The sequence below is a fragment of the Paroedura picta genome, chromosome 1 (genome assembly GCF_049243985.1).
Source record: "Paroedura picta isolate Pp20150507F chromosome 1, Ppicta_v3.0, whole genome shotgun sequence".
NCBI classification, from domain to species: Eukaryota; Metazoa; Chordata; class Lepidosauria; order Squamata; family Gekkonidae; genus Paroedura; species Paroedura picta.
Window position 1 is genome coordinate 53,377,407 of NC_135369.1, and position 18,094 is coordinate 53,395,500.

General features: G+C 45.5%; 1 protein-coding gene across 2 annotated transcripts in view; it reads right to left on the reverse strand.

Annotated features, from left to right (window-relative positions):
- The window catches only part of KCNH1 (potassium voltage-gated channel subfamily H member 1), a 316,249-nt gene extending 298,989 nt beyond the window's left edge, over positions 1–17,260 (reverse strand). For both annotated transcript variants that reach the window (XR_013231140.1, XM_077338430.1), the window contains exon 1: positions 16,630–17,260. Coding sequence is in view for 1 of the 2 variants with exons in the window: in XM_077338430.1 (XP_077194545.1) it covers positions 16,630–16,702 (73 nt within the window). In the remaining variant the exon portion in view is untranslated. The remainder of the gene's footprint in view (positions 1–16,629) is intronic.
- Positions 17,261–18,094: the final 834 nt, after the last annotated feature.

Consider the following 18,094-nt stretch of genomic DNA (forward strand, 5'->3'; position numbering starts at 1 on the left):
CACATTCCTAACCACTACACCAAACTGGTAGGACACTCAACACTGGCCACCAGCTGCAGGATGGTTGCGGGAGTTGCATGATTGTGGTTGTGGGAAATCCGCACTCCTAACCAGGGGTAAGATACAAAGGAATAACAGGATAATATGGCCATTGCTAGATCTGAAATAGCTTAATTCATATCAATAGACATTATATGCATTTGGGCTCAGGTACAAAAAGGATCTAAAACTGGAAAAAATGTCCAACTAAATACAGAAATACAGTTCTCCTGGAGAAAATGGCTTGCTTTGGAGGGTGAATTCTATAGCATTATACTCCACTAAGATCCCAACGCTGCTCCAAATTCTGCTCACTCCTGGATCTACTCACAAGTCTACACATAGACAGAGTGTTTATTTTTACTCTGCAGCCAGCAGAGATGGTCCAAACCAACGCAGAGCCCGAGGAAGAGAATCCAAATCCTACCCGTCATGGTGAAAATGCAGCTCCCCTTAACGGTTAACCATATTGTGGCCCTTAATGGCATCCCAGAATCTGCTTCCTGGGGCAGGCCTGCCCTGCTTAACAGTAAGCCTAGCTGTAGAAGCAGCTCAGGCTAATGTACTGCTGGGTAAGATGTTCTTCATACTGCATTGTATACACAGAAATGGTGGTCAGAAGTGGCAGCAACATTCTATGGAAGGACAATGAAACAGAAAAGTAGACCATGTAACAGAGACTTTCCAAAGAGCATTATGAATATGGGTAGAATGAGTTTAAATCTGTAGAATCACAATAAAGCTGGTTAAACCATTAAGGTTATGGCATTTCCATGCATGAAATGTGTAATTCTAACATGATGTTAGTGGTGCCTGTGCCCAACATTAAACCTTGGCTGCCCCTACAAATCTGCCATATAGTTTTAGATAAATCAGATAAGTTTTAGATAAGTCAGTTGGGACTATAAAATAGTTAAAAAATGAGTTGATTATATTTTAATACATTTCCATGGCACTTATTATAATTATAGGTGGTCTTTAAAGTACTTCAGGAACATAATATCTGTCTAATAAAAAAAACACAATTTCTTGTTACAAGGCTTCCACTACACTTTTGTTTGCAGTTTATTAATTTAACCATTGATGAGTGCTGCCATAATTCTAATAAAAAACAAGTATGTTAGAAGATGCAGGAAAATCATGTTTCCCTTGAGAGGAAGGTTATAAATTAGGATATTTGTGAACTCTGGTGCTGGAGAAGACTCTTGCGAGTCCCTTGGACTGCAAGGCGAACAAACCGATCAGTCCTAGAGGAGATCAGACCTGACTGCTCTTTAGAAGGCCAGATCCTGAAGATGAAACTCAAATACTTTGGCCACCTCATGAGAAGGAAGGACTCCCTGGAGAAGAGCCTAATGCTGGGAGCGATCAAGGACAAAAGAAGAAGGGGACGACAGAGAATGAGGTGGCTGGATGGAGTCACTGAAGCAGTAGGTGCGAACTTAAATGGACTCCGGGGAATGATAGAGGACAGGAAGGCCTGGAGGATCATTGTCCATGGGGTTGAGATGGGTCGGACACGATTTCGCACCTAACAACAACAACAAATAGTGCATTAACAGTTCACATAAAAGTACATTAGCTGCTGCCTGATACACTCAGAATCTCCTAACTGCAATCTGAAAAAATGTCCTGTATACAAGGAGGATGCTATTTTATTTCACAAAAGAATAATAATGACATTTGCTCACAATTTAGTGATGGTGTATATTTAAAAAATAAAAATAATTTCAGACTGATTTCCTAAACTACTAGGTGGCCTCATGACCTTTTATAAAACTTTTCCCTCTTCATATTGAAGTTTAATTAATTAGGAATGAGGGAATAGATGTAGCTTTCACTCCTTTCATAGATGAGTTGCAAACCCATGTAGCGACCGCATGGTGACTTGCCTGTCTGGTGTGAAGGTAGCAGATATTATGTGTGGTTTAAATAGGCTACTAGATTGTGCAGAGGAAGAGACAGTGGTCATGGTATATATTGACACCAACATTGTGAGAAAATGTAGTTGTACAGTCCTGGTGGGAAAATGTAGGTTACCAGGCAGGAGACTCAAGGCCGCAAACTTCAAGGTAGCTTTTTCAGAAAAGCTGCCCGTTCCACACATAGGACCAGCTAGAAATGCACAAATGAGGAGTCTCAATGCATGGATGAGACGATGGTATAAGGAGGAAGGGTTTACGTCTTTTAGACACTCAGACACTTTTTGGAACATGCAAGACGTATACAAAAGAGACAGCCTCCACTTGTACAAAGATGGAGCCAGACTGCTGGTGCTTAAAATCAAAAAGGTGGCAAAGCAGTTTTTAAACTAAATCTTGGGGGAAAGCTGACAGGAAATGAAATGTCTCTGGTTCAGAGTGGCTCATCTGTAAGAGATGAAGGGGTAGCCGTTATGGTTCTAGAGTAAGTAGATTAGGACTGGCCATTGAGAGGGTGAAAAACAATACTGACTGCCTGGCAAGGTCTAGAAACCATAGGAGGAAGGCTGCCAGCCAAATATGTCAGGAGAATTATAGATGTTTATATGCTAACACTACAGGCTTCCAAAGTAAAATGGGGGAACCGGAATGCTTAGTGACAGAGGAGAACATAGACACTGTGGGCACTTTAGTAACTTGGTGGGATGAGGATAATCAATAGGACACAGTGATTCTAGGGTTGCCAGCACTGGGGTGGGAAATACCTGGAGATATTGGGATAGGAATCTGTGGAAGGTGGGATTGGAGGGGGGATCTCAATAATGCCATAGAGTCCATGCTCCAAAGCAGCCATTTTCTCCAGGAGAAATTATCTCTGTTGCCTGCTCTAAGTCCAGAGGATTTCCCGGCCCAAACTGGAGGTTAGTACCCCTAAGTGATTCCTGGATATAAATTATATCAGAAGTACAGAAAGGGAAGGATCAGAGGTGGAGCAGCTCTGCATGACAAAGAGGGTATACAGTCCAGTAAAACTGAGAATCAAAGAGAAATAGATTTACTTAGACGTCTACCACATGGAAGACTGTTGTGCTGCCCCCTGTTTTCTTGCTGCAGGTCAGCTCTACTGATCTTTTCCAATGACTGCACAGAGAGCCTTTGGCCTGCTCTCACTTAAACTAAGAAAAAATAGAAAGAAGGGAAGGTGCCATCAAACGTGGTAGCAGATGGGGGATTGCTATTTTGTTACTTTGGAATCGCGTTGTGATGTGATCAGACAGGTTAAAAAAAAAAGATTGAGAAGTTAGATGATGGAAGTGATGCTTGGTGGGAAGTGTGGGAGCAATGCCTGACTGGGAACAGTCTGAGGTTTCCCCCCTTGCACATGGTCAAGCCCCAACATACACACTGATGGATCCCAGGGCAATAAAGAGAACACAGATTTCTCCACATTCCCTTGCTGTGGGGCAACTGAGGACCAGAGTTGGGCTTGACCTGGGACCGCCCCACACCAGACCCAGTGCTGTATGAAAGCAGGAATTAGCCCCGGGCGCAAACAGGCAGTGATCACAGCCTGACCCTTCATGCTGAAGACATCTTACAGAAACACTATGGGTGGAAAGAGTTGGGCTAAAAGTAAGGTGACCAGATGTCCCGCTTTTGGTGGGACAGTCCCACATTTGGGGGCATCTGCGCCCTGTCCTGCTGCATTTTCCAAGTGTCCCATGACATTCTGCAATTTAAAACAAAAATTAAAAAAATTAAACATTTTTTTAGTATTATTTGGCAGGCAGTGCAGTGGGCAGCCCGGGCTCAGGAGGTCCCCGCGCAGGCCCCCCGGCTCCGGGGCAGGGCCCGCCGGCTGTGGAAACGGGCTGGCAATGGCGGCGGCTGCAAGACCATGGAAGCGCGAGGTGAAGCCGAGCGTAGCAGCTGCGGCAGCCATCGGCTGCAGCGGGGCGCTTCCTGCCTTCCTCCTGCTGCTGCCTTCTCTTCTCTTCAGCTTCCTCCCTCTGCCGCCCCACCAGTCTTGGCCTCTTCAGCTCAGGGCAGGCCCTCGGCAGCTGAAGGCAGGGGCGATCTTAAGCCCCGCATCTGCCTGGGCCTGCACGTCCTCCCTGGCGCTCCAGCCGTGCTGCAGTCCACAGGCAGCTCCTCGCTGATCTCGATGCCTGGAGCCCGAGGGGAGCGATCGGCAAGATCCACCCCACCCCACCCCACGAGAGCGAGCCCAGCCAGGCGAGGAGGTGACTGCAGAGCTAGCAGGAAGGGAAGGGACAGGGTGGAGGACCCACTCAGAGCCCCCTCTCCCTTCCGATTTTTGGCATTTAGACAGGAGACTGTCGCATCTAAGGGTCGGGGGAGGGGGGGCGCCTGCTGCTGCTGCCACCACCAATCAGGAGCCGCCCCCCCCCGCTGCCCCCCCACCCCCGGTGTCCCGCCTTAGGACCCCTCAGAATCTGGTCAGCTAAAAGCAAGTTTAACTCTGATAACAAATAACTTTGTTATTTCTTAATAGATCAAAGGTTAGAGGATGATTTCAAAACAGCAAAAGAATTAATGAAAGTAGGTAAAATAACTATAATAGGTGATTTTTAGCTACCCACACATTGATTTGGTCAATTTGTGTTTGAGTCAGAAGAAAGAGATTAGGGTTCTAGATACTCTCAATGACTGCCATGGGAAGTGGTCACTGAACCTACCAGGGGAGAGAAAATCCTGGACTTGGTCCTAAGTAATGCCCGACTTGGTGAGAGATGTAAAAGGATTACTAAATGATGATAGGGAAATGGCTGAGAAGATGAATGAATTTTTTGCCAATCTCTTCACTGTGGAAGATGGAAGGTGCTTGATAGCCCATTCCAGAACCGCTGATTTCAGGAGGGTATCAAAAGCTGAGTCAGACTAAGAGAGAGGACATCCTATTACCGATGGAAAAATTAACAACTGGCAGATCACCAAGCCCAGAAGGCAAACATCAAATATGAACTTGTGGATTTCCTGACAAAAATATGCAATCTATCACTAAAATCTGCCACTGTCCCCAAGGACTAGAGGGTAGCTAATGTAACACCGATCTTTGAAAGGGTTCCAGAGGAGTTCTGGGAAATTACAGGTCTGTCAGCCTAACACTAATACCAAATACGTTGGTGGAATATGTTCTTAAAGATAGTATTATTGATGAACAAAAGCTGTTGAGGAAGTAATAGCATGGGTTCTGTAAGGGAAGATCTTGTCTCACTAATCTTTTAAAGTTTTTTGAGGGGGTGAACAAGCATGTGGATATTGTTTACCTAGACTTCCCAAAAGCTTTTGATAAAGTTCCTCATCAAAGACTCCTAAGTAAATTCAGTAGTCATGGGATAAAGGGACAATTAAAAAATAATGAACAGAAGACAGAGTGTGAGTATAAATGGGCAGTTTTTTACATTGGAAAGTGATAAGCAGTAGGGTGCTGCAGGGCTCAGTTCTAGGACTGATATTTTTAACTTGTTCATTAATGGTTTGGAGTTGAGAGTAAACAGTGAAACAGCTGTGTTTGCAGATTGCACTAAGTTGTTCAGAGCAGTGAGAACCAAGGAGAACTGAGACCCACTCCAGAAAGATCTGTCATGGCTGGGTGGGTAGGCATCAATGTGCTAAATGTGGTCCAGTGTCAGCAAGCGCAAAATAATTTTATTGATTGATTGATTGATTTTTATATTGCCCTTCCATACGGCTCTGGGCAGTATGCATATCCAATAATGGATATTGGAGCAAAAACTCTTAACTACAAATATGTGTGGATGAGGTCCAGGCTGGTTGCTCATTTCACACACGTGGGATAATGCACCTTCAGTGTGCTTTTGCAGCTGGATTTTCCTGTGCTAAACTGGAAAATCTACTTCTAAAGTGCACTGAAAATGCATTAACCATTGCGTGCAGAATCTCAGTGACATGGTAAATAACTCTTCAAAGATATCAACTCAGTATGCAGCTACAATAAAAAATGGAAATGCTATGCTGGGGGCTATTAGGAAGGGGACTGAAAACAAATCAGCCAGTATCATAAAGCCCCTGTATAAATCTATGGTGCAGTCTCATTTGGAATACTGTGTCGAGTTTGAGTCACTACACCTCAGAAAAGATAATATAGCACTGGAAAAGGTGCAGAAAGGGGCAACTAAAATATTTAAATGTATGACACACAAATGTATGTAAAGAAAGGTTAAAAGGGTTACAACTGGTTATGGTTGGAGAAACAATGATTGGCAAGATATTTACAAAATTATGTATGGGACACACACACACACACACACAATACAAGAACTCATGGGCATGCAATGAAATTAATAAGCAGTAGGCTAAGAACAGATAAACAAAGTACTTCTTCACCTAAAGAGTAATTAACACATAGAATTCACTGCCACAGGAACTGTTGAAGGCTATAAACATAGGCAGCTTCCAGAGGGGATTGGATAAACGTATGGAGCTGAGGTCCATCACTCACTATTAGACACAAGGTATAGATGGAACACTCTGGGGCAGAGATGCTCTGGATTCCAGGTGTTTGGGGAACAACAGAGGGAGGGCTTCTGGCCTTCTGGCCCCACTGGTGGACTTCCTGATGGCACCGGGATTTTGGCCACTGTGTAACACAGGGTGTTTTACTGGATGGGCCATTGGCCTGATCTAAGGTGGATTTTTCTTATGTTGTCCAAACTGATTCAGTTTTTACAGTATGAAGCAGAATACCAGCACTCAGGCAAAAAAATTGCCTAGAGTCCTATCAGAATTTAACAGAATGCAGTAACATTGGGGACATTTTTGTTGATATTGTTTAATATTCAGGTTCCTTTGTGAGCTAGTCTTCTGTGGCATTGTATGCCAATAAAGGTTTTCTGAGTCTTCTGTGGCATCAGCAATCTGAGTAGACATTAGAGATTTGTCTGCATATACACAAGATTCTAATCCTGTCTTCTTACCTGTAGAACAACTACTCAGGAAGCATCAAGGGGCAACCTCGTGCTGCAACAGCAGGCTGATTTTCCCACCAGCTTTTCCTCCACTGTAATATCCATTAGCTATGCTTAATAGCTATTGCCACTCTAATATAGCTGCAGATTTTCCTTCACAGCATGGCTGCCACAACGTCCATTATGGATGCCTTTGGATGAGTATCATACTATTTGCTTTCAGACTAGGACCCTTGTGAATCCCATACTAAGAGCTGCTACAGAAAATAACAACACTTTCTAGTAGATCAATATTATTATCAAGATATACTAGAGACTGCTTGAAAGAAAGGTGGGTTCCGTAAGACAAGACAGTGATCTCATGGCTAAGGTACAATTTAAAGCAAGGACTTCTGGTTCACAACTCTAAATTTTGGGTTGGATCCAACCCACTTTTCTTCTCATAAAAAGAATGAAGGTGTCCCCTTCCATCATGCAAAAAGGATATGCTGGCAATTATGGGATCTTATATGGCAATTATATACAAGCTAGGTGGGGTGGGGTGGGGCGTGTAGCGTGGAAGGGAACTGGGTGAGATTGAGTGGGAGTGCTGGCTGGATCCAACAGCTTAGCCGCTGTCTTTTGCTCTAACAAACCAAAGTATTGATTCAAGTGGGTAGCTGTGTTGGTCTTAAACAGCAGAACAAAGTGTGAGTCCAATGGCTCCTTTAAGACCAACCTGGTTTTATTCAAAGTATAAACTTTGATGTGCTTGCACACAAAAGCTTATACCTTGAATAAAGCTTAAACCACAGCTCTTTTTCCCCAAAACAATTGTTACTTTCTCCCCTTACTTTTACAATCAAGTGGATAAGGATGCCACCAAAGTCTTAGAAAAAGAAGCCTATGTGGGTTTTTTTTAAAATCTTAACCATGTAAGAGAACGAAGGTGGTTTCCCCATCAAATACAAGGTAAAACACTCTGGAGACACAAAACAAATACATGAAATATGCTGAGAAAATGTGAATGATTCCGTGCCTTTTAAACCAAGGTTGTCATGACTTTTGCAGTGAACATGCCCTATTTGGTCCTCATGAATATACTCTGAGCAGTTCAACAATATGTACAGACTAGAGGCAAACCCCATTGCTCTCCATAATACAACAGGTGATAGCACATATTCCTATACTGTGACTTTCCTGGCTTCTAGCCCTCCCACCCCCTCTCCCCACTTGATCTTGAGATCCAGTATGGTGAGGTAGTTAAAGAGTAGCAGACTCTAATCTCAAGAGCTGGGTTTGATTCCTGACTCCTTCTCAATATGCAGCTAGCTGAGTTGCCAACTTCTGGATGGGGGCCTGGAAACCTTCAAGAAGATGAAAGAGAGAAAGACAGGATGAGAGAGAGAGAGAAAGAGAGAAAGAGAAAGAAAGAAAGAAAGAAAGAAAGAAAGAAAGAAAGAAAGAAAGAAAGAAAGAAAGAAAGAAAGAAAGAAAGAAAGAAAGAAAGAAAGAGAGAGAGAGAGAGAGAGAGAGAGAAAGAAAGAAAGAAAGAAAGAAAGAAAGAAAGAAAGAAAGAGAGAAAGAGAGAAAGAGAGAAAGAGAGAAAGAGAGAAAGAGAGAAAGAGAAAGAAAGAAAGAGAGAGAGAGAGAGAGAGAGAGAGAGAGAGAGAGAGAGAGAGAAATGCTCAGTTCTCCCGGAGAAAGCAGCTGTACCGGTCCCCCTACCCCTAACCCTAACCCATACAACAATGTCTATACAGGTCACCACTGTCTCCACCTTCCCATTCAATACCACATCTTCCAAAGTCCAGGCTGGGCAGGTCATGGAGGGGCAGGCTGCCACATTCCTGCTCCCCACATTTTCAAACGGCTGGGACAGGAAGGCAGCAGGGGAAGGGAGGTGCCACCTTCCTTCTCCCCCATTTCCCAAAGGCTGGGCCAAGCAAGGAAGGCCACAAGGGAGCTGCCTCCTTCCCACCCCTTCCTCCACATCTCCCAAAGACCAGCCTGAGTGGGGAAGGCCATAGGGGATGGGCTGCCTCCTTCCCACCCATCCCACATCTCCCAAAGACTGGGCCAGGCAGGGAAGACCACAGATGGCTGCCACCTTCCAAACCCCTCTCCCACTTCTTCCAAAGGCTAAGCTGGGTGGGGAAGGCCATGGGGGAGCTGCCTCTTTCCCACCCACCCCCACATCTCCCAAAGGCCAGGCTAGGAGAAGCCATGTGGACATGGACTTCCTCCTTCCCACCCACCCCCACATCTCTCAAAGGCAAGGCTGGCTAGTGGCCACAGGGGTGGGCTGGCTCATTCCTGCCTCCTACATCTCCCAAAGGACAGGCTGAACAGGTAAGGCTGGGGGGGGCTACTTTCTTCCCATCCCCCCACATCTTACAAGGGCCAGGCTGTGTGGGGAAGGTTGTTAGATCCACCCAGCCCTCTGAGGAGAGGGAGGGCAGAGGAAAACAAAGACTGCTATGATGGCCAACTGCAGGGCCATTTGGAGGTGTCATGAGCCCAGGTCCTGTTAGTGAGGACTCCTCAGAGGAAAAGCCTTGCCAGGAGCTCCCAGCTTCACCTGAGCCTAAGCTGGATGAGAGCTTAACTCAGCCAGATGGTCAACAGAAGGGGATGGAGCTGCAGACAAACCAGAGTTTAGATCCCAAAGTTGTTGCAGGAGCTCCTCATTCTTCTGCCCAGCTTTCAGCTGCAGTTTCCTACCTTGTCAATCCACCTGACTCACCCGAGCCAATTAAGGAATTCCAGCTATATGCAGGAAGATAGCTGTAGTCTAAAGGGCACTACACCATGCTAACAAGACAATTGCTGACTGAAGAAAACTGTGAGTTATCACAGAGTGAGGACTGAGAGGCTGCTGACAGCCTATATTAACCTCAGGCAGGGAGACCTGGTTTGTGGACCTGCTCCTTCTGCTGATGCCCTTAGACTGACTGAACAAGACATTCATTGCATTCCTTCTGGCCCTTAGCATTCTGTTTTTGACCTATTATTCTCTCTGCCTTCCTGTCTGCTTGTCTGTGGTTCCTTCCAGCAGAGAGCTGAAACCAGGAACCAACACAGGAGGTAAAGGAAGCAGCTGGCTTTCACCCTTTGATTAGTGATAGTGATTGTACTGAAAGCCAGCAAGAGCTAGTCATGGTTATCATAGAGCTGTTCTCTCTCAGCCTCCCCTACCTCACAGGGTATCTGTTGCGGAGAGAGGAAGGGAAAAGTGTTTGTAAGCTGCTTTGAGACTCCTTTGGGTACTAAAAAGAAGGTTATAAAAAAACCTTAATTTTCTTTGGTCCTCATTTAACCAGAGGACAGATTGGGCATACTGGATAGGAAAGCCATCCATATGCTGTAGCACCACTACAGATGAAACCCTCAAGGAGGTGTAGGGAATGGTGGTGTCAGAGAACCTTATCCGAGCTTAAGGTATCCAAGTAGCTGCAGAAGCAATTGCCTTCCAAATAAGGGGATGTCAGGTACAAATACTGGAACCAGACTCAGCATGCCTGTCAAATCATGCTTATGCTAGGATCAGGAAACAGCAGTCATTGGGCTCTGCTGCGGCTGCTGAACCTAATGAAAATTGTTGCTGTTAAGAAGTCCCCAGCAACTGAAGGGGCATGGAGGATCTTTAAATTGCTGTTTGTTTTGTGTTTTGCATTTGAAGTTCTCAGCACTACGGTGCTCTAGAAAGAACCCTTAGCCTCAGGCAAGAAAATGGCCCCTGACACAATGCACTAACGCACTCTCAGAGGAATTCTTATTATTGCATTTCCAAATGCTGAGGCCTAACAATAAAATAATAAACTGCACAGTGGTTGGCCCTAATCATCTACTTACCTTTTAAAAAACTAAAGACACCATCCTTAATCATGACTGAATTCTGAATGCTGCTTCACGGGATCCATTTGGTTCTCCTGGCTGTGCTCCCATCATGACTCTTCTCCCTTTGGGCCATATTTCTTCCCCTCTTCTCAAACCCACTAAATGCTTTAGCTAAAAAATTACTGACCACTCTAAGCACCTGGGGATTGGCTTTCACAGATTTGCTCTAGATAGGCTGCAGTTTCTGGATGATGGGAGAGGACAGCAAGGGAGATAAGATATGCCTGATGAGAGAGAATGATGCACAGCAGTGTGTGTTCAAATTGCTTCTTCCCAAATAGACAAATTGGTCCCATCCTACTGGCCCAGGATAGTAGAGGGTCCACAGAGCATGTGATTTGGTTGTAAAAACCCCAGCTTCAATTCAGGGCATCTCTAGTTAAAGAATGTTAAGGAACACAGTTCAGAAAGACCAGTGCTTGAGGCCGTGGAAAGATGCTGCCAGTGGGAGTAAAGAAAAGCACCAGCCTAGGTGAACTAGTTGACTGCTTCTGTAGGAGGCTGCTTCAGGTCATTTGACAATAGAACAGCCCTTGATATGATGATGAATGGGACCTCAGAATAGTGCCTTGGTCCTTTACTTGAAGCAAATCATGCCCTTGCATTGGAACAGCTTCCAAAACTCCTTCGACAGCACTGAAGGAAGTATGATGTCATGCAAGAATTCTGTGCAATGGTTGGGCAGGAAGTGGGGCTGTCCACTTGTGCTCCTGATCTGATCAGCCCAAGCTCACAGCTAGTGCCAAATGGAAAGGATTACCTCTTGGATTTATAGACAACTCAGAAATATCCCAAGTAGGACCTGACAGCCATACCAGCATGAAAGTATGAAGTTTTAAATTGTTATTTCCCAAAGATTTAGCTTTGGAGACATGGTTGAGTAGGAAATTATTGTATAACATTATTTATTTATATTGTACCATCAATGTTTTTGGAGTTTTTACAGAACTTCATCAGTCAAGAAGACAGGCCCAGCCCCCAAAGAAATGTCAACCAAAAAGTACATGGTGGGGAATATGACACAGGGAGAAGATGGCAAGACTGAAGATCAGTGTGAGGAAATTCCCAGATCCAGCTCAGCTGAGAATCCTCTCTCAAATGAACAAATTGTCATGGACATATGTTTGGGATTTCTGTAAGCTCCTTAGTGGGAAACAAGTTTAGCTGAAAAGTGGGGTAAAATATAATAAGGTACATTATTTACATATGCTTAAGGCTAAATCAGACAAGTACCGGATGATCTGTACTCAGATTTGCTAGTCTGCTCTTTCAAAGGAGGTATGTGTGGATAGCAACCATCAAGACTGTGGTGCAGGTTGCAGTAACATTTACTCTTTCCCCATGTTGTTTCCTGACCTTGAATTGTCCCTAGAACTCACATTTGCCCAATGGCCTGTAGTGCCAGAGTGTTGTTTGAGGTCAGGAAAATGGCACTGGGGGGGGGAGCCCTCTGCCCCACACTAGTGTTCCAGTCTGAATTGGGACCTCCCACAGCTATTTAGAACATCCTGTTTCCAATCCAGTCATGGCTTTTCCATTGTCTTGCCTGAGCAGGTACTTAGGTCAGTTCATTACAGTTAGGGATAAGTGCTAAAGACAGACGTTAAAAGCCCTGTGGAAAAGTTGGGTTTTGATGAGAGACATGAAAGAAGACAGATGACAACAGCACCTATGCATTCCAGGCATAAAGGACAACAAGGATGAATACAAGGAGTCATTTCAGTAAGATAAGGGCAAAAATGGGCCAAAAGCTCAGGTGTCAAAAATGTATCCGTTCCCCCCCCCCCTATTTGGGTGTTATATCAAAAAGTTGCCACTGAATTTCTCTTCAAATAATTAAAAGTCTACCTGTAAACAACAGCTAGAAATAATCCATCGTGATAAGAAGCTACAAAGAAACAGGTGAAGTTAGGAGTTGATAGCAAGTCCACTGGGACAATAGTTTGTTCTGCGGTACCTGCTACCGCCTTCAATCAATGTTCTTCCCTAATTCATGGCCACCCTTTCTTATTTTGTCTGTTCCATAAAGCAGAAGTAATCAACCTGTGGTCCTCCAGATGTCCATGGACTACAATTCCCATGAGCTCCTGCCAGCAAATGCAGGGGCTCATGGGAATTGTAGTCCATGGACATCTGGAGGACCACAGGTTGACTAGTAACCAACTGTGGAATCAGATGTTAAATTAATCATAGAATCATAGAATCATAGAGTTGGAAGGGGCCATACAGGCCATCTAGTCCAACCCCCTGCTCAACGCAGGATCCTAAGCATCCTAAAGCATCCAAGAAAAGTGTGTATCCAACCTTTGCTTGAAGACTGCCAGTGAGGGGGAGCTCACCACCTCCTTAGGCAGCCTATTCCACTGCTGAACTACTCTGACTGTGAAAAATTTTTTCCTGATATCTAGCCTATATTGTTGTACTTGAAGTTTAAACCCATTACTGCATGTCCTCTCCTCTGCAGCCAACAGAAACAGCATCCTGCCCTCCTCCAAGTGACAAACTTTCAAATACTTAAAGAGGGCTATCATGTCCCCTCTCAACCTCCTTTTCTCCAGGCTGAACATTCCCAAGTCCCTCAACCTATCTTCATAGGGCTTGGTCCCTTGGCCCCAGATCATCTTCATCGCTCTCCTCTGTACCCTTTCAATTTTATCTATGTCCTTCTTGAAGTGAGGCCTCCAGAACTGCACACAGTACTCCAGGTGTGGTCTGACGAGTGCCGTATACAATGGGACTATGACATCTTGTGATTTTGATGTGATGCCTCTGTTGATACAGCCCAAAATGGCATTAAGCTCTGTTCAGGAACTTCTGTGGCACCCACTGAAAAATGTCAATAAGGGCCATCAAGTTTTGCAGGAGGGGGGAACCAAAGAAAGTCAATGTCCAATTTCCTTTTAAGAAAATGGCCTTTTAAAGATAGTATTATTCATCCACTGAAGTCATGCAGAAGGAAGTCAGGAAAAAAACAGTGCTGAAACTGAATGGCACATCCTCTCTAATGGCAACGAAATAATTTTAAGAAGGAAGTCTACTGGCCATTCCTGAGTCAATGACAAATGGTGTCTTTCCTCTTCTCCTAAATCGTCTTTCATTTGAGAAGATAGATTAGGTTGAAGTTTGAGCAATGTTCTGATTCTGTCCCAAGGCTTGCCTTTATATACTAGCTTATCTACACTGACATCAATTGGACAGAGCCAAATTGCAACATAAAGCTGCCTTAGATGGGATCAGAACATTGGCCATCTTCAATTTCAAGGCAATATGTATGGATGACAGGTAACATCAGTGATACTGTTTTGCATGAAGAAAATCAAAGACTTATTTCCTCCATAAAGTAACTCCTTTTTATTTGGACCATTTCTGGATGTTATTAAAGCTGTATATCTGCCTTTCACTAACTTATCATTATGCCGTTGAACATTTTCCAGCAAATTCAGAGGCAATGTGCCTTCTCAGTTTGGATCCCAGCCCTGTATACCTCTCATCAATACTTGCGCCAATAGTCCTTATTCATTCAAGTGGTGGTAATTAATCAAACTGAAATGAGGAAAGGGAGGAACTAGGTCATAATCCTGCAAACAAAGCTGGAAATAGCCTTTCTCCATGGCTGTGATCCACACTTTAGAGCAGGCTTTCTCAATCAGGATTTTGTGAAACCCTGGGGTTTCTTGAAAACCCTGGAAGGGTTTTCTGAATGGGTGGAAGTTAATTCATTTTTAATATATATTTTTTAAAATATATAAAACATTTATCTGGTGATATCACCATATATAGTAATATTGACCTATTCTCCTCCCAAAATGGCCAAGCTCTGCTTCCCAATCATATTCCGCATGATCGTGCCACTTCTGGAGTTTCCCAAAGCCTGAAGATTCTTTCAGGGGGTTCTCAATGGTAAAAAAGTTGAGAAAGGCTGCTTAAGACTGTCCAAAGAGAAAGGGGGAAGCCTATTGGAACGCTACTCATTGTTCCAGAGAGGTATCTATGTTAGGCAGTTGCTGCCAAAACAACAAAGAGTGGCAGCTTAAAGATGGTTAACAGCAACATCCTAAGCAGCATTATCCCCTTCCAGGCCCATGGCTTTAGAAGGACGTAACCCTGCTTTGGATGGCACTGCAACAAATGCCATGTAACATTAGCCTTACTGAGCCAAAGCCCTCTTCAATATCAAAACATCTATGCTGGTGAACCGTTGCATAGAAAAGATCATTGGGCAGCTCACTGCCATGCCTGGATGAGAGAAGAAGAACACGTTGCAATTTCGTCATCAAAGTACAGAAGCCCTTTTCTCCTTTGAGTCGGGTCACTGCGAGGCTTTTTGCGCTACATGCCGACAACCAATCACCAGTTCCTGGCTGAAACAGTCACTTGGAAGCCCACTGAAATCTGTGGGTTTGGTGCACTTAAGTCTGTCCAGTTGATGTCAGTGTAGTGAAGCTAGTATATGAAGGCAAGACAGAAGGCTGCCTTAGACACAGTCTCTCTGGGGTCTCGGGCACAGGTCAACACCCACTAGATAAGCCTTTCAACTGGTGATGCTGGTGGGACAGACCCTGGGATCTCCCATATGCAAAGCAAGGTGCTCTGCCACTGAGCTCCAGTCCTATCCCAAATGGTTTGTGGATCACCCTGTCTCCGAAAAAATCTCAGGTCCAAAGCCATTTTTGTCACTCCAACTTTCCTCTATTTTCTGTTTTCCAAGAGACAGTACACACTATCTGTTGGGGAGGGCACATTGCCCCCCAAAGGAGCATGCAATTTATAAGACATTTTTTTAACAAGAAGTTTGCTGACTCTCGTGCCAGTAACTTATCAACCAGAAACACTTCAGCGTTTCTGATCATTCACCTGCAGTGTCTGAATAAGCGTCCCTTCTATAAAACATCATATCCCCAGAGCAAAAACTTGATTTCTGATAACAGCTGGATTCAGTGAGCAGGATGCCAATATCTGCAAGATGCTTCTTACATAATTGGGGTTTACTTGAAGGAATAAAGCAGGAAGAGGGCCACGAGATTAGTCACTGGTGACTATCCACTGTCAATATTCACTTTCAAGAGTATCCCATGCTAAACAGCCTCCTTTGCCACCCTAGAGTGCACTGCAGAAGTATCACTGCTATATTTTGAATTATAAACCCCAGAAACCATCCACATTTCTCCATCTGTATCTGACCTGCACATAAATCAAGGACTGCTCTTCAGTCCCCCAGCACTTTAAAACAATAGCCTGCATGGCTGCTTTTTGGAGTAGGTTATCCCATCTTGGCTTCAAGCTACAGGGTTAGGAAGCCCGGAACAAAGCCCATTTAGATCCGAGAGTCTTGCTAGCGGAGGATCTCACCATTGCCTCTGCAAAGAGAGACTCCCAGGTCTGCATAGCACCAAAAGCTCAGTGGGAAGGGAGGGGGCAGCCCCTGAGAAGGGAACTCGGAACGCCAGAGGAGGGAAAGGGTCTCCCCACGGGACGGAACGGGGAAGTCCCCTCTTCGTGGTCGGTGCCAGGAGTGTGCAGGAGCTCACCTACTCAAGAGCTCCGGCTCAGCCGTGATTATTATTCTCCACCCCCCCCCACCCCAGCACAGCCCGGAGGCCGACCCCGAAAGCACCTGCAGCCCCTGCTCCCCTCCGCCTCCGCCTCCTCGCCTGGGAGGCATCTCGGCCACTTTCTTCGGCAGGACTTTGAGGCGACGCCTGACTCGGGCCACGCTGCCCACCCAAAGGCAGCACCTGAGCCCCGCCGCGCTGCCGCTCCGTCAGCCCCCGCCTGCCCGAGCCCAGAGTCCCGCATTGGGGAACCTCGCCCGCCTGCTTGCTTGCTTGCTTGCTTACCGCTGGATCTCCGCACAATGTTCTCCAGGAAGGTGTTCTGGGGAGCCACCAGCCCTCGCCTGCCGCCAGCCATAGTCAAGCGCGGCGGCTTCACCGGGGCCGGGCGAAGCTAAGCGCTGCCTCTCCGCTGGCTTCTTCCCGCTCGGAGCTCCTCATGGTCCCCACTGGGAGTCGGGAGGCTTTGCAGCATCGGCTCCTCCAGCCACTCGCCCTCCCTGGCACTGCATCCCCGCGGCTGCTCCGCGCCACCCGGCCTGGACCTGTCACGCGGCGCCCTCTGCCGGCCGATGCCTGCCTCGGCCCCGAGCCCCGGCGCTCTCCGTTCGCTCGCCGCCACGGATTTGGGAGCTCGCCGGTCGGCGCAAGGGAGTTTGCCGGGAGGGAACCCGGGCGCAGTGGCAAATCCTGGAGTGCAGCGCCACCCTTTGGACGCTTCGTGCGCACGCAGGGAAACGGGGCGCGAATGGGGATGCGTTTCTTGCCGCTGCCTTCCTTTAGCCTTTTGCTGCCGCGGAATCTGCGCGTCCAGACGCTTCTACTTTGTGGAGCTGCAAGTTTTGCACGCAGTTCTTGTGTGTGTTTACTCCAAAGTTTGCCTTGCCGAGCTGGAAGGGATTTACTCCCTAAGCCGGGATCAAGTCAAGAGCAGGCTGCCAACAGTTCTGAACAAAGAAAAATGTTGTGGCTCTTTAATAGAAGATTAAGGCAGAGAAATGGCCAGCTAAAACTTTTCCTGGCACGGAACTGAATAGCATCACCTGGTAAATAACACCCTATTAAGCCTCTGTTTAAGGGGTGGGACATTTTTTCCCCTCCAGGCTGTTGGGGACCCTAGTTTTAAAAGTCATATGGCACTCTCAAAATAAAATGAAATAAATATTTTGAGAATATGGCTTATGCACTGGAATTTGTTGCACCCTTCAAACTCTTTGCTTATGTCCCTGATAGAAGCTCCTTATGATAATAACACAAGAAGTAAAAATGATTTTTACACATATGGCATGATGATAAACTTTCAAAAGAAAATCAACTGTTGTCAAGAAAGAAAAGACGAAGGTGTAAGCATTCGATGAACGATATATTATCAGACTCAAGATTAAAGAGGATCATGAGGACTGAGGGTGGAGTTCTAAGAGACACAATTGAATTTGAGCAGCTGATTATAAAACTAAAACACATTTACCACAATGGATATATAAGATTTTACTCCAGCTAGAATTGGAAGATGAACAAATGAAAAAAATACATGATTAAATGGATGCAAAACCTTCAATAGACTAGGAGGGGAGGTGTCAAATTTACAGTCAACCAGACACTAAGAGAAAATTAGTGCAAAATGTTTTTCGGATGGTATGGAACTTCAGAGGACTTTGAAAAAATATAGTAAAAGTAAAGTATGCTCTCCAGAGGTTAGGTGCAGCATCGGAGGCAGCCCCAGCCCCAGCCCCAGCCCCGTGATGCACAT